The sequence below is a fragment of the Podarcis cretensis genome (assembly GCF_951804945.1).
Source record: "Podarcis cretensis genome assembly, chromosome: 1".
In the NCBI taxonomy this organism is placed as follows: domain Eukaryota; kingdom Metazoa; phylum Chordata; class Lepidosauria; order Squamata; family Lacertidae; genus Podarcis; species Podarcis cretensis.
In genome coordinates, this window is record NC_137170.1 from 85235289 (window position 1) to 85258643 (window position 23355).

Genomic DNA, 23355 nt, shown 5'->3' on the forward strand with positions numbered 1-23355 from the left:
AAATCGGTGGAAAACCTGGGGTCCTCCAGATTTCTTTGGACTCTGATTTCCTTCATCCACACCCAGCATAGAATCCTTCTGGACCGCAACGGTAAGAAGTTTTTTTTTTTGGGGGGGACAACATTTTTCTGTGTGGTTATGCTGCTTCCTGAAGTACAAGGTGGTCTGGGTACTGTTCTGCTAAAATGTGACCTTTGATACTGAATGGTTCCATCTTCTCTCCCATGCTTTTGACATCTACCTGAAGAAGTTAGCTATAGTTTGGGGGTGGGATGTCATCACAATGCTGATGACACCAAGCTCTTACTTATTGCTTCCACAATTCAATCCTGGGAAGGCATTGCAAATTTTTAAACTTTTTCTACTTTTGGAAGAAAATCAATTGAAATGTAATCAAGGTAGGACAGAAGCAATCTTGGTTGGCCATTTTAATGATCTTGGAGGAAGTACACAGACTTTTCTCGACTCTGTGTACAGAAGTGTACTTATATTCAGAAAGATAGAATATACATTTCTGAAAGAATCTAAAGAACTAGGGTGGTTTGTTTCATACTTCACGTGGTATTAGAAGGTTTTATCTGCAGGGCTAAAGGGAGGGTGAAAGAGTTTATGCTATCGGGAGAAGCAGCTGAGCTGAGTTTATCCCTGCCCTGGAAATGTGGTCTGTGTTGCTTGCAAGCCAAATCAATAAAGTTGTATCTGTTAATGATCTACCTTTTAGAAATCTTTAAGATAATATTTTAGTTTTATATTATGCTGCTTTGACTGTATACTCTATATTTGACTTTCTTCAGTTAGCTTTATTTATGTTTTATAGATTTAATTTGCTGTAAACCGCTTTGAGATTTTTCTTAAAAATATAGAGTGGTATAGAAAATAAATGAATAAATAAGTTAATGGCAACTTCTGAGGCTCTGGATCTTTCTTAATCCTTGGAGATCAGGTTCCCTGATAAACAGTGTATGCTCCAATTAGTATAAAAATGTTTGTTCCCATAGGAATGCTTGCAAGAGGAATTTAAGGCACAGTGGCAGAAAGATATAGTTCTTTTGTTAACCTCAGCGGATGGGGTAGACCTGACCCTGAATGAAATCAGTCACACACTCTTTGCTTACTAGGACGATAACTTTATTGAGGACTTAAAGGTACATGGTAGGTGAATCACTGAGTCACAGAAAGAAAACACTTCTGAAGGTTGGTGGTGGGGCACTTCCAATGTCAGGTGACTTTCTTTGTAGTCATACAGGTAGGTAGTTTCTGATCCCATCAAGTTACATGTGTTCTATCATTATTGCGCTTTTACAGTGCTTCTGACTGGGGATATGAATGATGAATGCGTGTGAATGTGTGTGTCTATACTTTCTCTGTGTGCGGGGAACACACACATATATATGAAAGAGTGTGTGCATGAGAGAATGGGTTGTGTATTTTTAGGGATGGGTGAATACTGCTTGATGTGAATGGGGCATTTGGGTAGTTAGAATGTGAGATGTGGGGGAGGGGAGTGAACAGTGTATATATGTGAAATGGGAGGACTTCAGTGAAGGTATCAGATGGAATCATCCTCCAAAGAAATTTTAATACTGTTCCAGGCAGACACAATCTCCATGTGGTGGGAGATTTTAGGGGATCCAGCAATTTTTCAGGGTTCATTTTCCTTGGAATGAAGCTCAGTGAAGACTGTGGTGCATGTAGGATATCTAGTTTCATTTAGACACAAACAGTATATAACCTGAGCATAAGATGGAGGGGCTCACAGCATTAACACCCCACCAGATCTTGTTTCTCTATCAGTCCCAACTTTGGATATAGCACAGTTCCAGCATGTCTCTGTTTCTCCATCTTCCAGCCTGCTTCCAGCTCAGTTCACACTCACCCACCAGACTATTGTTTTCCTCTCTAGCAGCTAGGTGAGCACAAGTGAATGAAAGGCCCCCCTATTAGTCTGGAAGGCACCGTCACCTAGTGGTAGCCTAGCTCATTCGTTTTGGATGCCGAAGAAGACACTTAAGGGGTCAGCTAAAGCCATTCTAATACAAGGAAACTTCTCTGACTAGATCAGCTATCTCCTCGGTTAGATTCTAACCCTCACTGGATACGCAGAGCTCCCTGATGCTTAGCGGCTGTTTCCCACTTTACTTTTCATGGCTGCCTTACTCTGTCTAATGGCAGCGCTGTCTTTAAACCAGACACAAAAATAAGAGTTCTCCCTCGAGTAGAAGATGTGCAAGTGGCAGCCCCCTGGTATGCCTGCATAGTCATTCCTAGAACAAGGTGACAACTATAGGCTAAAGCACTAAAATATATAGCTCTGTATGTCTTATTTAGTTATTAAGTTATTAAGAACAAAAGCCCATACAAGTCTACCCTGAAGTATTTCCAGCTGAATGCAATGTGGCTTAGTCCCAGGTAAGTAAGCCTAGGATAACAGCTTCAAATAATTATATATATATATAATTATATATATATATATATATATATATATATATATATGAGAATTGCATCTTAAATTCTCAAACCTGAAAATGAAAAGAAAGCAGATGCAAATACATACAGCAAAATATTACTGTAAATCTTAAAGATAATGGATGATTTTCCAGAAAATTGAAGAAAAAAAACCTTGTTTAAGGAATGGAACGTTGCAAAATGATATTTGTTAAATTATAGAAGTATTGTTTGTAATATCCCTAGATGTTAAGATAAGGCTTATTTTATTTTATATCTGCAGATTGAGAAGAAAAAGCAAAATCATGCTCTACAACCTAAGGCACACAAGCAGTCGGTACATATCGACCACCCAAGAAATGCCCTTTACTTAGTACAGCCTGACTTTTTTGGTTATAACTACTGAAGGTCTATCATTTGCTCTTCCCAGCTGAATCCATCCTCTCCTCCAACTGAAATGATATGAAGATCCATGTTCATTCGAAACAAAAAATAGCAGGAATAAATCAGCTACAAAAAATGTCTACAGAAAATACAAGTGTTGTGTCTGAATTTATTTTTGTGGGACTTGTAGATGTACCAGAACTGAAGATTCCCATCTTCACATTGTTGCTGCTGATCTATGTTATCACTGTGGTGGGCAACCTAGGGATGATTTTGCTGATCAGAATGGACTCTCAGCTGCACACTCCCATGTACTTTTTCCTCAGTAATCTGGCTTTCTTAGATTTTTGCTATTCTTCCAACATCACCCCCAAAGCCTTAAGCAATTTCCTATCAGAGAGGAGAACCATTTCTTTCCTGGGTTGCATAATCCAACTGTATTTCTTTGTTGCTCTGGCAAGTACAGAGTTCATGCTTTTTGGGCTAATGGCTTATGACCGCTATGTGGCCATCTGCAACCCTTTGTTGTACACATCAATCATGTCACACACCCGATGCGTCAAGATGGCTGGCGGAGCATTCACAGCCGGCTTCTTGAACTCAATCATTCATACCACTTTGGTAGGTACTTTGTCTTTTTGCCAGTCTGATGAAATCAACCATTTCTTTTGTGAGATCCCCCCACTACTCAAGCTCTCATGTTCTGATACATCCATAGCTGAAACACTAGTTTTCATGTGTGCTGGAATCAATATGTTAGGCTCTCTCTTGATAATCCTGAGTTCTTACCTGTACATCCTTTTCACGGTGCTCCAGATGAAGTCAGCCAAGGGCCGCAAGAAAGCCTTTTCCACCTGCATCTCCCACCTGATTGCTGTGATCATATTCTATGGAACTACTATATATATTTACTTACAACCTAGTTCCAACTATTCAGAGGATCAGAATAAAGTTGTGTCAATGTTCTATTCCTTTGTCATCCCAATGCTCAACCCCTTAATTTACAGTCTGAGGAACAAGGAGGTGAAGGAGGCAATGAAGAGAGTGATGGATAAGAATGCATTTTCACATTTACTATAAAATACTATATCAACAGACTGTCGAATTAATTAGATTGCATGTTAGATTTTATTCAAGTCCTCTAACCTTGTTATGTAAAGTACTTAAGCATGTTCTTCATTTAAACATATCTGTAATGCAACAGAACTGTCTATGTTCTTTGCCATATTTTTAAACATTTTAAAGAACATATGGATCCCCATTGTATTTGGAGTTGATAGTCAAGTATTCACCCTGATACAATGAGCATTGAGTTATTAGAAAACACCCCAAAAAGAGGCCCTCAAAATTTGCAAGAAAGAAGCAATGCAAAAATGATGGTAGAGCTGAATGCATGTGTTCCCAAATTGATTAAAATGGGTGGGAAACCTGGGGTCCTCCAGATTTCTTGGACTCTGATTTCCTTCATCCACACCCAGTGTAGAATCCTTCTCAACCATAAGGGTAAGAAGGTTTTGGGGAAGAAGAAAAAAACATTGTTCTGTGTGGTTATGCTACTTCTTGAAATACAAGATGGTGCTGGGTACTGTTTCCCTAAAATGTGACCATTGACAGGTAGGCACTGTATGGTTGTATCTTGTCTCCCATGCTTTTGACATCTACCTGAAGAAGTCACCTGTAGTTTGGGGGTGGGATGTCATCACAGTGCTGATGCCACCCAGCTCTTACTTATTGCTTCCACGATTCAATCCTGGCAAGGCACTGCAAATTCTAAACTTTTCATAGTTTTGGAAGAAAATCAATTGAAATGTAATCAAGAAAGGACAGGAGCTATCTTGGTTGGCCATTTTAATGATCTTGGAGGAAGTACACAGACTTTTCTCAGCTGGCTGTACAGAAGGATAGAATATACATTTCTGAAAGAATCTAAAGAACTAGGGTGGTTGGTTTCATACCTCACGTGGTAGTACAAGCATTTATCTGCAGGGCTAAAGGGATATGGAAAGAGTTTATACTATGTGGAGAGGTAGCTGAGCTGAGTTCATCCTTGCCTTGGAAATGTGGTCTGTGTTGCTTGCAAGCTCAATTAAAAAAGTTGTGTCTGTTAATGGTCTACCTTTTAGCTGGTCCAATAATATGGAAATGAAAACTTCTGAGTCTCTGGATTTTTCTTATTCCTTGGAGATTAAATTCCCTGATAAAAAAATGTATGCTCTAATTAGTATAAAAATGTTTGTTCCCATATGTATACTTGCAAAAGGAATTTAAGGCACAGTGGCAGAAAGATATAGTTCTTTTGTTAACCTCAGCAGATGGGGTAGACATGACCCTGAATGAAATCAGTCACACACTCTTTGCTTACTAGGATGATTCCTTTATTGAGGACTTAAAGGTACATGGTAGGTGAATCACTGAGTCACAGAAAGAAAACACTTCTGAAGGTTGGTGGTGGGGCACTTCCAATGTCAGGTGACTTTCTTTGTAGTCATACAGGTAGGTAGTTTCTGATCCCATCAAGTTACATGTGTTCTATCATTATTGCCCTTTTACAGTGCTTCTGACTAGAACGAATGGTGGCTTTGTGTGTGTGTGTGTGTGTGTGTGTGTGTGTGTGTGTGTACTTTCTCTGTGTGCAGCACACACACGCATATATATGAAAGGTTATGTGCATGAGAGAATGGGTTGTGTATTTTTAGGGATAGGTAAGTACTGCTTGATGTGTGAATGGGACATTTGGGTAGTTAGAATGTGAGATGTGGGGGGAGGGAAAGGAGAGTGAATAGTGTATATATGTGAAATGGGCAGACTTCAGTGCAGGTATCAGATGGAATCATTCTCCAAAGAAATGTTAATACTGTTCCAGTCAGCCCCAATTTCCAAGTGGTGGGAGATTTTAGAGGTTCCAGCACTTTTTCAGGTTTCGTTTTCCTTGGAATGAAGCTCAGCAAAGACTGTGGTGCATTTAAGATATCTCGTTTCATTTAGACACATACAGTATATAATCTGAGCATAAGATGGAGGGGCTCACAGCATTAACACCCCACCAGATCTTGTTTCTCTATCAGTCCCAACTTTGGATATAGCACAGTTCCAGCATGTCTCTGTTTCTCCAGCTTCCAGCCTGCTTCCAGCTCAGTTCACACCCACCAGATTATTGTTTTCCTCTCTAGCAGCTAGGTGAGCACAAGTGGATGAAAGGCCCGCCTATTAGTCTGGAAGGCACCATCACCTAGTGCTAGCCTAGCTCATTCATTTTGGATGCCGAAGAGGATATTTAAGGAGTCAGCTAAAGCCATTCTATTACAAGGAAACTTCTCTGACTAGTTCAGCAATCTCCTCTGTTGGATTTCAACCCTTACTGGGTACAGGAGCCCAATAATTGGAAGGGTCTAAGGGCATTATCCAGACAGGACCCCCAAAATCCACGTTGATGATAACTGCAGTCCCTCAGCAATCGACACATACTTGTGTCATGCACAGACTCATTATCTTATCCAGACCTGCCCCCTATCTCTCTATTTAACATTAGGGACGCAGGTAAAGGCCAATCACAAAACCATCATCCCCCCATAGTAACTGTTGTTCATCCATGAATGATGGAGGTATTATCTATTAGTGTAGTAGCACAGCACATACGTAATAAATGTGTAACTAATTACATATAATTTACTGAGGCTTTAAAAAAAAACGACCCTGAGGAAATACAATTGCATTCAGTTCAACAAGAAACTCCATTTCTAATCAGTGAATAAACAGATGTCAAAGAGATAAAGAATTACCTGACATTCAGAAGACATCTTAAGGCAGCCCTGTTCAGGGAAGTTTTTAATATGTAATGCTGTATTGTTTTTAACACTGATTGGGAGCCGCCCAGAGTGGCTGGGGAAACTCAGCCAGATGGGCGGGGTATAAATAATAAATTATTATTATTATTATTATTATAACAAGAAAGTTGGGAATTTCTGCATCTGTGCTCATGTACAGTGGAGATCTCTGACATAGGGTTGCCATTTTTCAAACAGTGAAAATCCAGACAGAAAAGGCTTACTTTATTTTTTATTTGCAGATTGAGAAGAAAAAGAAAAATTATGCTCTACAACCTAAGGCACACAAGCTGTCTGTACACATTGACAACCCAAGAAATGCATTACTTAGTACAACCAGACTTTTTTGGTTATGACTACTGGAGGTATATCATTCGCTCTTCCCAGCTGAATCCATTCTCTCCCCCAGCTGAAATCATATAAAGATCCATCTTCATTCGAAATAAAAATAGCAGGAATAAATCAGCTACAAAAATGTCTACAGAAAATACAAGTGTTGTGTCTGAATTTATCTTTGTGGGACTTGCAGATGTACCAGAACTGAAGATTCCCATCTTCACATTGTTGCTGCTGATCTATGTTATCACTGTGGTGGGCAACCTAGGGATGATTTTGCTGATCAGAATGGACTCTCAGCTGCACACCCCCATGTACTTTTTCCTCAGTAATCTGGCTTTCTTAGATTTTTGCTATTCTTCCAACATCACCCCCAAAGCCTTAAGAACTTTACTATCAGAGAGGAGAACCATTTCTTTCCTGGGATGCTTCATCCAACTGTATATCTTTGTTGCTCTGGTAAGTACAGAATGCATGCTTTTTGGGCTGATGGCTTATGACCGCTATGTGGCCATCTGCAACCCTTTGTTGTACACATCAATCATGTCACACACCCGATGTGTCAAGATGGCTGGGGGAGCATTCACAGCCGGCTTCTTGAACTCAATCATTCATACCACTTTGGTAGGTACTTTGTCTTTTTGCCAGTCTAATGAAATCAACCATTTCTTTTGTGAGATCCCCCCACTACTCAAGCTCTCATGTTCTGATACATCCATAGCTGAAATACTAGTTTTCATTTGTGCTGGAATCAATATATTGGGTTCTCTCTTGATAATCCTGAGTTCTTACTTGTACATCCTTTTCACGGTGCTCCGGATAAAGTCAGCCAAGGGCCGCAAGAAAGCCTTTTCCACCTGCATCTCCCATCTGATTGCTGTGATCATATTCTATGGAACTGGCCTATTTACATATTTACAGCCCAGTTCCAACTATTCAGGGGATCAGAATAAAACGGCCTCTCTATTTTATGCCTTTGTCATCCCAATGCTCAACCCCTTAATCTACAGTCTGAGGAACAAGGAGGTAAAGGAGGCAATGAAGAGAGTAACAGGTAAAAGCGCATCTTCTCACTTACTATAGCTTGCTACTTTAAAAGGTTTTCAAGTCATATGGATGAGCTTTTAATTTTTTGTATATAATTTTTATTAAATTTTCTGGTTTACAATTAAAATACTCATTTTTACATGCTTAAAATATCAATGACTTTCCTTCTTCCCTTTCCATGGTTCATTACATATCATAAATCCCTGCATATTTTACAAAAACTATACCATTCAGTATTCGATTATTGCATCCATCACAACTATTTATACTGTTGAATTTATCTTAATGCTGCCAACATTTTCAGCTGTACACAATTATTTCCCATATATTCAATAAATGTTTTCCAATATTCTCTAAACACGTGTTCTTCTTGTTCTCTTGTTCTGTATGTTAAGTATCCAAGCTGCTTATATTCTGTCAGTTTAAGTTGCCATTCTTTGGTTGAGACCTCGCTCGTTTTCCATTTTGGGGCTAACAAAACACAGGCCGCAGTAGTAGTATACATAAATAACCTTTTTTGATACTTGGGAATTTCAGTCTGAGTTACCCCCAACAGAAAAGACTCTGTTTATTATGGATCATTTACCCTTTTACAAATCCACCTCATATGAAAGAATGTTCCCTCCACATCTTTGCATCTCTAGCACTTATCTGATTCAGCCTTATACATTTTCGCAAGCCTACTCAGAGTTAGATACTATCTTTAAATCATTTTCAAGTAGTTCTCCTTCAAATAATAACATGCTGTAAACTTCAAATCACTTTTTCAGTTTCCCCCAGAGGTTAAAATCTATGTTTTGTCCTATATCTATCGCCCAGTGTGCTTTAACACACCCGTCTTTTGTTTCCCAGTCTAATAACAAATTACATATTTTGTACAAAAGTTTCTCTTTGTTTTGTAGAAATTCTTTTTCGAATTGTGAGCTTTGGTGTGAAAAACATTTTTTATTATCTAATTTAAACATTTCATGTAACTGATGGTATTGTAATCCCCTGTAAAATACAGCAATTCTCTGTAAGTTACCCACTGATATGGATTACCTTTTATATATTTTCAAGTATTCTAGTCTGGTGACATGGGGTACTTAAGTACTTAACTTCCATTTAAGTGAATCTGTAATCTTCTAGAAATATTTGCTATGTCTTCAAGGCTAGATCCACATACACACACACTGGGTATACAACAGTGCTTCAGCAGCACTCCAAAGCATAATTGCCAGGGTGCTGAAAAGCACTTCCCCAATGCTACTGGACATGACCATGTACAGTAGGTAGAACAAGAACAAGGACACAGTGCCTTTAATTCCAATCCCACAGAGCCAGCCCAAGATGGAGGAATCCAAGGTCACAGATTGACAGAGATGCAGGAGAAAGCTTGAACTTCCCATGTCCCACTCTTGGTAATGGTCATCCATCAGAGCAGCCAAGACTGGCTCCATCTCATGGCCAGGTGTGGACCCAGATTAGAATGATCTAGATAATGCATGACATTCAAAATGCCTGCAGTTCCTCTCTTGACCACTTGCCAAAGGAAGGGGGCTGGTTGCCTTCCGTCCCTTCCTTGCTGTCTTCCAGGACCACAAAGGGCTTGAAGAAGCAGGCACAGCGGCAACTTCTGTGTAGGAGAAGTCGCAGGTTGCTTGTGTGCGCGCCATCAGATGATGGTACATAAGTTTGGGCAGAGGCATGGCCGTGCTATTGCTCCAATGGTCCAGCTTGGAGCACAAGTCTGAGGAGAGGATGCAAGCTACTTAGGCACCAGAAGCGGGTGTGTTTAGTGCACCTACCTACTGTGTGTGCTTTGTCAATAAAGAATTAAACTACCATCCGTTTGTCATCTTTGGGCTGGATGAATCATGTCTCATGGGAGACATGATTCTGTGTACTAACCAGTGTTGGGTTGACTTCAAAATATGAATTGCATCATTTGTACTCTAGTCTTCATCTGGCTTGTTTCATAGCCTGTAGCTCACCAGAATACCCCGGAGTCACTTGGGTTCCACAATGCTGGAGTGGACATTTAGCAGTGACTCTATCAACCAGCTGTCTCATCTTCCCATTCCACAGCGAGACCATGATCAACAGCTTTCTCCACTGGAAAGCCTGGCAGAGCATTCAGGAATCCAACAGGTTCCATCAGTCTCTGGGGGTGAGCTACCCAATGTGTTCCATCACCCTTGCAGTGAGGAACATCTACCACCACTCCAATCTAGGTCAGAAGCAAACTTCACTTGGTGAATGCTGGACAGTAGGGCCAAGATACCTGTGTCACATTCACATATCCGAAGTCCACATTTTATTTATTTATTTATTTATTTATTTATTTATTTATTTATTTCGCACCTTTCATCCTAAGCTTCCAGGGTGGGTTATCACATTAAAGCACAACATCATTAAAAAAATGACAATCATAAAAATAAGGTGGGTCCTGAAAACATACACCACAAGTTTCAAAGGCCAGAGTAACAAAGTACGTCTTCAGCACTCTCCAGAAATTGTATAATGAAGGTGCCAGACACACCTCTGTGAGGAGGGAGTTCCACAAATTAATAATAATATAATAATAAATTTTTCTTTATATCCTGCCCTCCCCAGCTGAAGCCGGGCTTAGGGCGGCTAACAGAAATACAAACTAAACAAATAAAAAACCCCAATAAAATTAAAAGGCTGCCACAGAGAATGCCGCCGCCACCTGAGATTCTGAGAGCAGAGGAACTACCAAGATCTCTGCTGATCTCAGCACCTGAGAGGGTCTTTAGGGAAGGTCTTTCAGGTATTTGGCGCCTGAGCCATTTAGGGCTGTTTTCCTGTAGTGGAAACAGGGGAAAGCATTTCAAAAGCTTTCTGAGCCACTGGTTAATATGAGCACTGGTGTTTCCATCCTAAAAACTTAGGACACCAACCTTCATGGATTCATGTTTTACCCCTGCAGTATTGTGATATACCTGTAACTCTTTGGTTTGGATATGCAACAGTCCCTTTCCTCCTGGACCCTTCCCCAGCTTCCATCAAGTTCTCCAGGGACTTGGTCTCAACAGCATGATGATTAACGCAAACCTTCAAAAGCAACAGTTCCTGCAATGAGACAATGCATAATCCATTACGTGCTTCACAGGTAAGTTGCCACAAATGAGAACCATTTAAGGAGAATTTGACCTGAATATGGTAATTTTTGCTATCTTAGCAGCTGCAACACAGTGGTGAATTGCTGTCTTCCTTGATGCAGACACTTCAAAGATTCCTGCTTGTAACTATTCTTCATAAACGCTTCACAAAGGCACCTTACTGTATTTTCTTCTACATGGTTTTCTGAGCTCAAATTGCGTTAATTCATCAAATTATTGCTTTCCTTTAAAAATGTCAGGAGAGCACAACCTCCAAAAGTAAGAAAACTTGTTTTCTTATAATTTGCATAGGGTGAAAAGAAACTACACAATATTATAAGTGACCTATTCTTTCCAATAATGTTATGAGGGCACTTAGGTGTTCTGTTTGTACTGCTTTTGCATTTTACTGCTTTTGCATATACTACGTTGGGTATTTTTTTTAAAAAATAAGCAAGTGGTTATACAGAATGAAGTTCTATAAACAGATGTCTATTGGCAGCAAGTTGTTCTGAGCAGTCAATAAACACACAGAAAGACAACTTATTTCTAAGCATGTTGACTATTATGCAGTGGCATTTTTGGCTTAATTTCAGATTAATTTCATGAGGTTGAAGCCCTGTAAAATATTTTAATGCCAAGGCTCAACTCTGAGAAATGCATGGCAATAAGGAAGATACAGTAGCTCTGAGCACGTGCAAAGTGTCCTTTATCATCAAAGAGAGAAGGCAAATTCAGGTCAGCAAGTGAGGTTTCTAATCACACTTGAGCCATAGCATTTACAAATTAACCATTTAAGGTACTTTTACACACTCTAGCAATAGTTTACACCACAATCAGAGTTCTGTAGATCTCCTTCGTGAAATGCCCAATTAAGCTGTGGCCCAAGTTACTAAACTAATAGTGGCTCCACCAGTGCACTTGCACAGCATTAACCCCCTCATTGCCTCAGACTCCCAGTAAGTAGTAGCAGCTCTGCTGACAGGAGGCCAGGAGCATGGGCACTGCCCCTCCTCACCAGCCACTACTGGTGAGGCAGCCTCAGGAGCCGTCATGTGATAGCCTGGCTGAGAACCAGGTAGCCCTTCAAATAGAGGACATCTTTCAAAAAGAAGACTGTTCTCTGCAAAGAGCCCTCCCACACCGCTCCTTCAAGCAACTGCAACCACACCCAATATGTTCTCACAAGGATAATATTTATTTATATATTTGTTGTTGTTTGTTTATTTAATTTTGCCATATATCGCACACCTCCCTATAAAATATACAAGGCAGCTTTTGAGAATATTTACTCTCCTTATTCTAGTTTCAAGAGAGAGGCAGAGGAAACTACTGTCTAAAACCATTTCATTGTCCCCACAGCTCATTCTTCTTGATTCACCTACCATAGATCCAGATGCAATGAAACAAAAACGGGAGGAAATGGCCAAGGGGAATTTCACGGCAGTGACAGAGTTCATTCTCCTTGGTTTCACGGATCGTCAGGAGATCAAGACCATTCTCTTTGTGCTCTTCCTGGCCATCTATCTGGCCACCTTGGTGGGGAACTTTGGCATCATCACATTAATCTGGATCAGTCCCTCTCTGCACAGTCCAATGTACTTTTTCCTAAACAATCTGTCCTTCCTGGACCTCAGTTATTCCTCCACCATTACTCCCAAGATGCTGGCCAACTTCATAGCAGAGAGGAAGAGCATTTCATTCACAGGATGCATTGTGCAAATGTATCTGTTTGCTGCCTTTGCCGATGCAGAATGCCTCCTGCTGGCTGCCATGGCGTATGACCGCTACATGGCCATTTGTAACCCACTCCTCTATCCACTTTTCATGTCACGCAAAGTGTGCATATGTCTGGTAGTTGGCTCCTATCTCACAGGCAGCATGACCTCACTGGTGCACACTTGTCTTACCTTCCGTCTCTCCTTCTGCAGTTCCAACGTCATCAACCATTTCTTCTGTGACATCCCTCCTCTGTTGGCCCTCTCCTGCTCCAACACCCACTTCAATGAAATCCTACTCTTTGCCCTGTGTGGATTCATCCAAATGAGCACATTTGTGCTCATCATCATCTCTTATGCCTGCATCCTTTGCTCCATCTTGAGGATCCCCTCAACCGATGGCCGCCACAAAGCCTTTTCCACATGCACCTCCCATTTGACAGCTGTTGCCCTTTTCTATGGCACCCTCTTATTCATGTATCTACGTCCTAGTTCCAGCTATGCCATGGACACAGACAAAATAATCTCAGTGTTTTACACAGTGGTGTTTCCCATGGTGAACCCCTTGATCTACTGCCTGAGGAACAAAGAGGTGAAGGACGCCTTGAAGAGAACATTGGAGAGAAATGTGTGCTGCTGTTAGTGATGAAAAGGGGACACAAGCTCTTCTTAGTCCATTTGTTATCTACTTTGTGTATAGATAGACTTGTAAAGGAGTGGTCTAGAAGAATATATAAACCTGGTCAGAGACACCTGAGTATGAAGAAGCCACACTTCTACATGGTTTGGTTCTAATGTACTATGTTGTTTTGATGTGGCTCACTGGTAGAGCATCTGCTTTGCATGCAGAAGATCCCAGGTGGGGCTAGGAGAGATCCCCATCTGAAATACTGGAGAGCAGCTGCCAGTCAGAGTAAAAAAATATTGTGCTAGATTGACCAATTGTCTGACTTAGGATATATAGCATCTTTCCATGATTCCTATTCTGAATGGAAGAATGTCATTTTCTCAGTGATATCTTTGTTCATCTGACACTGCAGGGGGAGGGGTTCTGAACAGGGAGAAGGAAGCACCCCCAACCCTGAAACCACATTACATAAATGTGGAAACATTTAAAAACCTATTCATTGATAATTGGTGTTTCTCTGTACCGTATTCCTGCATATTTAATAGGGAAAGAATTACTTGACTCTTTCCCCCACATCCTCCATTATTCATCTCATCCTCCTTCTTTCTTTTCTTTTTGGCATGAAATTTGATTTGTGCTTGTTAAAGGGCTGATGTAATGTGAGAAAGAAGTAGAATCTGAGGATCCCCTAGTACAGAATAGTACTGACTCAAGAGAAAAGGAGTGTTTCTTCATTGCTTCTTGGTGCCATCTTTCACTCTCTCTTCCCAGTGAGTAAGTCGAAGCATGAGATAGAAATTGGCAGAAAACCAGGTAGCAGAAATGAGCCAATTCAACCAGTGAGCCTGAACATCAACAGCAAAAAAAAACAGCATTGCTTCACTGAGAGAACAATCCTATACATGTTTCCTCATGGGTCAGCCATGCAGTTTCCAACTGAGCTTACACCCATGTGATGATGGGCAAATTTGCTGATTTCAGTTTCTCATTTTTCCAATCTGGAGTTCATTTCTCCACACTTACAAATTGATGTAGAAGGTTTTTTTTTAATGTGAATTAGTTTTTAAAGTCCTCATGAAAATTCATCAGCATTTTAGTGTGAATTTATTCGAATACACACATAGTTGCAAAGCAATTTCCCTTAATATAATGCACATTTGTATGCTTTTCACCAGTATATGCAGTTTCATGCATACCTCACCACACACACACACACACACACATACACACACACACACACACACAGAGAGAGAGAGAGAGAGAGAGAGAGAGAGAGATATTACTTGCCTGGGGAACTGCATTGCAAAATTTTCAGAATTGTAAATTCTGAAGGATGTCTGTGTTTTGCTCCTTATGTTGTTTCAGAAAGTGCAGTTTAGTTAGATTCCCTCTTTAAAGGAGAACTGAATAAAATTTCTCCCCCTTCCCTACTCTTTGTGCGCAGGAATACAACATGAAAGGGCCAGTTCATGCTTTTGGTTGCAGAACAGATTTGCTGGTATTTACTATGGCAAAATCATACAATGTCAAGTAGAGATGTCCATTTCCATAAACACATGCTAAAATGAAATAATAACTATGGCTTCTAGGCAGGAGTGCCAGCTTGGCCTCGTGACCATGGGTCGCCGGGGCTGTGGGTGCCATGCAGTGTACATGCCCCTGGCACTGAAATTTGTGGGTGCCCGGCCCCTTCATGGGGAATCTTGTGGGTGCTCAGGCACCCAGGGCTCCAGGGAGTTGGCACCTATGCTTCCAGGTACATGTTCACTGCATGTCTGGAGATGCACACTGTATCCTTTGGGGGGGGGAGTTACACACACACAGCAGGTGGAGATTAGTGAAGACCAGGCTCAGGCACTGAAACACAAATTAAATGAATTGGGCTTCTTGTCCTTTTCTGTGAGCACTCACAACCACCCTTCAAATAATTCATTATCTAAGACTGGGTTAGGGACGTGGGTGGCACTGTGGGTTAAACCACAGAGCCTAGGACTTGCCGATCAGAAGGTCAGCGGTTTGAATCCCCGCAACGGGGTGAGCTCCCGTTGCTTGGTCCCAGCTCCTGCCAACCTAGCAATTCGAAAGCATGTCAAAGTGCAAGTAGATAAATAGGTACTGCTCCGGCGGGAAGGTAAACGGTGTTTCCGTGCACTGCTCTGGTTCACCAGAAGCAGCTTAGTCATGCTCGCCACATAATCCAGAAGCTGTACGCCGGCTCCCTCGGCCAATAAAGCGAGATGAGCGCCGCAACTCTAGAGTCGGTCATGACTGGACCTAATGGTCAGGGGTCTCTTTACCTTTACCTTAAGGCTGGGTTATAATGGGGGTGTATGTGGTTTCCTCCCCTGGCAAAAATCCCACTCACCGTTTGTGATCAGGGCCCCTTTTCTCCTGAGGCCATTACAGAGAGAAGTCCCAGCAATTTAGGCAGGCCCCACTCACTGAGGAGGCAGTCCTTAGCTCGGTGCTCCCTGTTCCAATGGCAACACTATAACTGGTGGCTACTGCTACTGAAAATGGCTGCAGCTTTACTGTGGCACTTTTCATCAAAGTGCCCATCTCCCACCAGTAACAGCGGCAATGCCACTCTGATCTGGCTATGTGACGATGTCACCAAAAGCAAAGCAAACTAATTCAGACCTTTACTTGCTTGCCCTCAAATAACCAAATCTGATTGGCTGGGCAGCAACATCACCATTACTAGGATTGCAAAGGGCAATTTTAAAGGGGAACAAAAATAATGCCCAAGTAACACCTGTTGGGGGTGGCAAATATGACTAGGGTGGTTGTGTGTCCTACTTTTACAGAGGACAGTCCACTGTTTAAAGCTGTCAAGTCCAGCTTAAAGAACACAAGGCGGGAGAGGGTGAGGAAGCCTTGAAACTCCTCATCAACAACACCTGAACCACAACAGATTGAGAAGGCACACAGGTCACATTCCTTCTCACTATGGCGAGACATATTTCTATTTAAATTATAGTAATTTATTTATTTCTATCTGTGTGCATTACCCGATGCTAATTTTATGCAAATATGTGCCCTCTTTTGCCCACCTCTTTGATGATGCATAAGGGCCTACCCTAAATATATTCATATGGGGATCTCTCAACCCCCTGAAACACCCCCTTTTACACTGAATTGTCCACTGGGAAACATTAGGCCCATTCCTAACTGTGTGCGACATATAATCATGATGCACTCATGGCAATTCAGAAAATGATTAGAAATGTGTCTCCAGGTCTAGAAGGTGATCACTGGCAGTACAAACTACAGGTCCATCTATTCCAGTATTGTGTTTTCAGTAAGATGCTTCTGAGCATGAAGAGAGCAATTTCTTAATAAAGCTCCAGTGAAAATACTATTTTATACTGTCCCAATAAATTGTTTATAGGAACTCTTATCCAGAGCATTTACATTGTTTTTATAACTGAGAGAAACTTTATGACCGTGATCCACAAATCATATGACTCACAGTGTATCTATTTGAAAATGTCTTCATCACCTCTTCCAAAAGATGTAATGTTCTCCAACTTTTCCATTAGAAAGCTGCTATGTCCCACACAGCCATTAAACATCTAAATATCGCTGGTTAAGCAAATGGTTTTAAATGAAGTAATGATCACCTGCGGAACTGAATTGAAGCAATATAATTAGGGTCACTATATTTCAAATGGTGAAAATCCAGCCAGAAAAGTTGCTGAGCTTCTTCTTCTTCCTTTGCCAAAGTTGCTTAGCTTTTTTGAGTTTTAGCCAAATTTGTTGGGCAAACCTTTTTGAAGTTTTTTTGAGCTATTTTTAAGGGAAATAGCCAAAAACAATATTGTTGACATGGGTTGCCATACGTCTGGATTTTCCTAAATATTTTTGCGATTCCTACCCAGACACTGCTTCCGAATGTAGTATTCCAGATATGTCCGGGAAATTCTGGATGTGTGGCAACCTTAAATATAATACAACCACAAGTAATGTAAGGGGTGTAGCATTCTGTTGTTGTGGAGCCATAGATTCAAATCTGTATGGCAAGTGGTGATGTTTATGCCGCCAATAATAAATGGAAATCTTGCTATCGACCTCTGAGTACCATCACTTTCCTTTGCAATATTTTGCCGAGGGTATCCTTCACCTCTTCATTTCTCAAGCTGTAGATCAATGGGTTCAACATGGGGAAAATCACAGTGTAAAACACTGAGATTATTTTGTCTGTGTCCAGAGCATAGCTGGAGCTTGGGCGCAAGTATGTGAAAAGAAGAGTACCATAGTACAAAGTGACAGCCGTCAAGTGGGACGTGCAGGTGGAAAAGGCTTTGTGGCGGCCTTCTGCTGAGTGGATCCTTAGGATGGTGCAAAGGATGCAGGCATAAGAGATAAGGATGAACACGAAAGTGCTTGTTTGGATGAATCCACAAAGGGCAAAGAGCAGGATTTCATTGAAGTGGGTGTTGGAGCAGGAGAGGGCCAACAGAGGAGGGATGTCACAGAAGAAATGATTGATGACATTGGAATTGCAGAAGGAGAGGCGGAATGTAAAGTAAGTGTGCATAAATGAGCTCATGCCGCCTGTGAGATAGGAGCCAGCTACTAGCCAGACACAAACCTTGCGTGACATGAGAACCGGATAAAGCAGCGGGTTACAAATGGCCATGTAGCGGTCGTACGCCATGGCAGCCAGCAGGAGGCATTCCGCATCTGCAAAGGAAGCAAACAGATACATTTGCGCAATGCATCCTGCAAGCGAAATAGTTTTCCTTCCTGTTAAGAAACTGGCCAGCATCTTGGGAGTAATGGCAGAGGAGTAACTGAGGTCTAGGAAGGCCAGATTGTTGAGAAAAAAGTACATCGGACTGTGCAGAGAGGGACTGATCCAGATTAACGTCATGATGCCGATGTTCCCCACCAGGGTGGCCACATAGATGGCCAGGAAGAGCACAAAGAGGACTACCTGTGTCTCTTGATGATCTGTGAAACCAAGGAGAATGAATTCAGTCACTGTTGTCTGATTCCCCTTGACCATTGCTTCTGTTTTCATATTCATATATGCGTAAGCAGCACTTGCCGATCCGAGTAGGGAGACAGCAGAGAAGTTGCTCTAAGAGCAGGTTTCCCCTCAGATTTCGTCTGTTACCTGTATCTGAAAGAGAAGGTGAATGTGCTTAACTACCCATCCATTTTGAAACGCTGCTTTGCATAATCACCATTTATCCAGCTGAAAACCTTCACAAGTGTTGTCATAAGGGTAATATAAATGAGTGGCTCTATTTGGCATAATATGAATATATCCAACTTGTGCATATAGTGTTTGGATATGTGAATAAATTGAGAATCAGTAACTTTACAAATCCTGAAAAACCTGCCTGCCGAAGGCAAAAGGGAGATCAGTCTCCATGTGCCTAATGCAACTGCAATGTCTGCCATTAATGTCCTATGATACACACACACACACACACACACACAACCTTTCTGCATTACTTGCACTCAAGATGGTGAACAGGAATATAACTATAAAACACAACAATGCAATGCTCCATAATGCAATATATTAGTTTTAAAACTTGAATTAAAACAGAATAAAACTTTCAGAATAAAGAACACCAGTCAGTAGAATAGAGTTGAGGAAGCTGTGGTCCTCCAGATGCTGCTGTACTACAACTCCCATCATGCCTGACAACTGACTGACTGGGGTTGATGAGTGTTAGGAGGCCAGCAACCTATGGGGCCGGCCAGTTATCCACCTCTGCTTTAAACTATAAACCAGCAGGAAGATATTTACACAGTCACAGCTTGAAAACAATAAAACAGTAGCTTATACAAATATTTAATCAGTGAAAAACTAATGGGGACAGAGGTGTGTGTGTACAGTGGTACCTCGGGTTAAGAACTTAATTCGTTCTGGAGGTCCGTTCTTAACCTGAAACTGTTCTTAACCCGAGGCACCACTTTAGCTAATGGGGCCTCCTGCTGCTGCTGTGCCGCCGCTGCACAATCTCTGTTCTCATCCTGAAGCAAAGTTCTTAACCCGAGGTACTATTTCTGGGTTAGCGGAGTCTGTAACCTGAAGCGTCTGTAACCCGTATATACCGGTATGTGTGCATTTAAAATATTTTTAATACTATGGTACTTCCCTGCTCCCTTCTTTGCTCTTTCTTTCTCTCAGTATATAAGCACAATTATGCACATATAATACTTCATTTTTTAAAAAAACTCAGAACAAAGAGAGCTTTACAGCACAATCTTAACCGTGTATATTTAAAAGGAAGTCCTACTTATTTCAGTGGGGCTCACTCCAAAGTAAACAGAATTAGGATTGCAGGCTGATCTGTCTTCTGGTTTCTTAAATAATCCCTCCCTGCCCCCAAAAGCTGCTAACAAATTATTATGATAAAACAAATCATGTTGATATGTACAGTACTTACTTCCACAAGATGATAACTATCACTAGAAAACTGTAAGGAGGGGTGATAAATTTGGGGGGTATCTGCAAGAAAGAGAAAGTTTTAGCATTTTGTACATGTAACAGTCCAAGAATGTATACACAAGATCACCTTTTTTAAAAAAATCCAGGTTAACCAATCGAGAGAGCCGTTTCTGTTTGATTCCCTGTTCACCTGCTCCACCGTAGCTACAGAGACTGCTTCATAAGGGACGACCCCCGCATCCAGCCACTGTGTAAAAACTTGAAGGTAAATCAGCTTTATTGTGAGGAGTTTCTGTGAGGAGTTCGTTGTGAAGAGTTTCAATAACTTAGCTGAGGGGTACATAGGGAAAATATGTCGTTTTGCTTTGGGGTTGTATTTTGGTACTGTGCTGATTTTAGGTAAGCTGCCTTGTGTACTTCAGTGGAAAGGGGGTATAAAATCTTATTTATTTATTTATTTGAAAACATTTCTGAGCTGCCTATTATTTCAAAATACAATAAAACAATGAATACATAAAAACAAAGCTACAGCATAGAACCAGTAAAAGAATATTATAAAAACGGGAATTCAGTCATAACGGGCTCTAACCATATTGGTGGGTGGGTAGGTGTATACATTTAAAAGCCTGAGCAAAATGTTTTAACACTTCAGCATCTGAAGAAACTTGGGGATAATGCTTCAAGTATATTATCAGAGAAAATAATATGACTAAGGTGCTCCCTCTGGCCTTTTCCATGCTAGTTTCTGCCCTGTGACAGGCTTTTGCTTCCATTGCCATCTGCACTGTGAGGAGCATGAATTCAGTACCAGGAGGCACATATCCTTCAGTGTCTACTAAAAATGCAGATTAGCATTTTTACTTCACATAGCAGCTTACAGAGGGAAAGTGCAGGGTTTAGGGATAATTAACCCATGCAAACATGAGTCTGACCAAACTGTGGGAGACAGTGGAAGACAGAAGTGCCTGGCATGCTCTGGTCCATGGGGTCACGAAGAGTCGGACACGACTAAACGACTAAACGACAACAACAAACCCATGCAATGCTCTCATAAGAATTCACACCAAACCTGTCAGATCAGGTTGGAACTATGGCCTGGATTTTCACCATTTGAAATATGGTGACCCTAATTATATTGCTAATTATATTGCTAATTCTATGAGAACTTGCATCATAGAACTGTCGAGTTGGAAGGGACCGTGAGGGTCATCTAGACCAACCCCTTGCAATGCAGGAATCTTTTGCCCAATGTGGGGCTCAAGCCCGCAGCCCTGAGATTAAGAGACTCGTGCTCCATCTTTAGCACTGGAAAACACACTGCCTCTGAAAAGTGGGAGGAGTAATCTATTCCATAAAGTGTCTGTGCTCATTGTAAGATTATGAAACACTGTGCAAATTAAAAGTGCTGTATGGTAAATGATGAGGCACTCACTACTTCAACATTAGGGGATATAATACTATCACAATATATAAATGTATAGCAATGACAGAGCAGAGGGGGGAGAGGCACGATAATCATGATTAAAGGGTGCCTAAATGCTTTTTAAAACCTTGTCTGCCTTTTATTTAATTTTAAATATAGGTAAGCATAATTTTAATATAGGATTATCAATGAATTTAATATAATTTTAGCTCTTTAACCAATTACTCAGTTTCATTAAAATAATGTAATGTTATCCATACCTCATGATTCTTTATTCTTATTCTTACTCTTATTTATTAAGTGATGTATTTATATACCACCATCTCATAAAATATCAGGACAGTATGGTGCAATATAAAAACATAAAAACCATTAAAGGTAATACAGAGCAATTATTATAATGATTGTCTACTAAATAAAATTCTAAACAACTTCATAGGCCTGTTGGCATAGAAAGGTCTTTAAGAGACATCTGAAAAGTCAAAAGGAAGGATGCCTGCACAATCTCTGTTGGGGAGTGTTTTACAGCAGGCATGTCCAACAGGTAGATTGTGCAATGTAACTTGAATTTAATGTAAGAATAAAAAGTTTTCCTTAACTTTTATTGATTCCCTTTTATAGAAGCTCGTAGCAACTAAATTAGCCCCCCTAATAACCTCTTGGCTCCTCTGCCGCATTTGGCTCTTGCTAATTCAAGTTACCAATCTTCACTCAATCAACTAACAAACTTTAGTTGATATATCTACCAATCAAGCCTTCAGTCTTATTGAAAGTATATTTTGCATTACAAGAAAAAATTATGGACTACGCAGAACTGGCAAAACTGACATATAAGCTACGGGACAAGGATAACTGTGACTTTAAGGATGAATGGGAACCCTTTACAAAGTATCTGAAGACGCAACAAAGCAAACTGGACTCCTTGGCAGATTTTGAATAAACATTCACAAACTTTTTATTGATAATAATCAGCTAAATAGTTTGAGGATCTATACAACTTTGTAACATACAGAAAACAGCATTCTTAGAGAAACCAAAGACTGGAATTGAGGGAAGTCGGGGGGTGGGGGTGGGTGGGTTTTTTGGGGGGGAGGGGGAGGGAGGAAAAATGGGGGGGGGAACAAGGATGATATGTTTTTGGATAATATGTCTTGCTATAATTTTGAATAAAAAGAAAGTAAAAAAAAAGAAAGAAAGTATATTTTGCATTAGTAGAAGAGCTTCAAAAGATACTTTAAGAAAGCAACAGTACTGTTTTGAAATATTCCAAAGGAGAATATCACTTTCTCAAACTTTGGCACAAGTGCTTCACTCAAAGCTTCTAATTTCTCTGAACAACTCATCACCAGCCCCTTTTCCCATTTACATTGGAGAAATGGTCATACCTGTTAGATAAGAAGGATGACAGCCATTCTCTGTTCCTGAGGATATGTAAGACAGAGTTGATGGTTTCCTTCCATCCAACATAATGCGGCTTTGAAAGAGAGATAAACTCGTATCTCTGTCTTTCAAGACAAGACCTGTTGGGAAAATTAAAATGCCCTTTGCATCTCCTGGGGGGTAGATTAATGACATGCAGAAAAGTGGCCTTGAAAAGTTAAGCAAAGTTCATAGTATTTTGACTAACATTTGGTAGGAAAATTTAGCAAACTTCAAAAAACAAAAACACAATACTTTCTTTAAAAGTACATAAATTTGTTGCCTGACATGAAGATGAGTAAAGAACCCATTTTGATGGAACAACCTGAGCACCTCATTTTGTTAAAAGGGAAATAATACCTGTCATTTTGGTTGTCAAGTTGGTTGGCGAGAGGGAGAGAGATACCATATACGGTCCCTTTGAATAGGTCATTCAGTATTGCATGCTGGGGTCCAGATCTTATATTCATCACAATGGTCTCTTGAAACTTATTGCCTTACCTGTGTATTCAGAATTCCTGCTCACATAAAACAGGGATGGGAAATCTTTTTTCAATCTGAAGGCCACATTCCCTCACTGACAAGCTTCTGGAAGCCATATGCCTGTGGTGGGTG

At 40.7% G+C, this 23355-nt stretch overlaps 4 protein-coding genes across 7 annotated transcripts; 3 read left to right on the top strand and 1 right to left on the bottom strand.

Annotated features, from left to right (window-relative positions):
* Positions 1-2964: 2964 nt before the first annotated feature.
* LOC307214818 (olfactory receptor 5F1-like) lies at positions 2965-3909 on the top strand (the record flags this gene model as incomplete). Its single annotated transcript, XM_079973841.1, has 1 exon — positions 2965-3909. One exon carries the CDS (start codon positions 2965-2967, stop codon positions 3907-3909), a length of 945 nt encoding a protein of 314 aa, XP_079829967.1.
* Positions 3910-4676: 767 nt separating this feature from the next.
* Positions 4677-23355, bottom strand: LOC307214697 (olfactory receptor 5AS1-like). 4 transcript variants are annotated; one of them, XM_079973596.1, is made up of 4 exons: positions 22707-22841; positions 19897-19958; positions 10982-11111; positions 4677-5023 (listed from the first exon to the last, which is right to left on the bottom strand). In XM_079973596.1, the coding sequence occupies exons 1-4, from the start codon at positions 22786-22788 to the stop codon at positions 5001-5003; spliced, it is 297 nt and encodes a 98-aa protein (XP_079829722.1). In that variant the 5' UTR covers positions 22789-22841; the 3' UTR covers positions 4677-5000. The 4 variants fall into 4 exon arrangements, with proteins under 4 accessions (XP_079829722.1, XP_079829723.1, XP_079829720.1 ...); XM_079973597.1 differs by lacking the exon at positions 4677-5023 and adding an exon at positions 10770-10843; XM_079973594.1 differs by lacking the exons at positions 4677-5023; positions 10982-11111; positions 22707-22841 and adding exons at positions 16848-18614; positions 23242-23355.
* LOC307214801 (olfactory receptor 5F1-like) lies at positions 7128-8072 on the top strand (the record flags this gene model as incomplete). Its single annotated transcript, XM_079973816.1, has 1 exon — positions 7128-8072. The coding sequence occupies one exon, from the start codon at positions 7128-7130 to the stop codon at positions 8070-8072; it is 945 nt and encodes a 314-aa protein (XP_079829942.1).
* LOC307222058 (olfactory receptor 5AS1-like) lies at positions 12542-13501 on the top strand (the record flags this gene model as incomplete). The annotated part of the gene is made up of 1 exon (XM_079987097.1): positions 12542-13501. The coding sequence occupies one exon, from the start codon at positions 12542-12544 to the stop codon at positions 13499-13501; it is 960 nt and encodes a 319-aa protein (XP_079843223.1).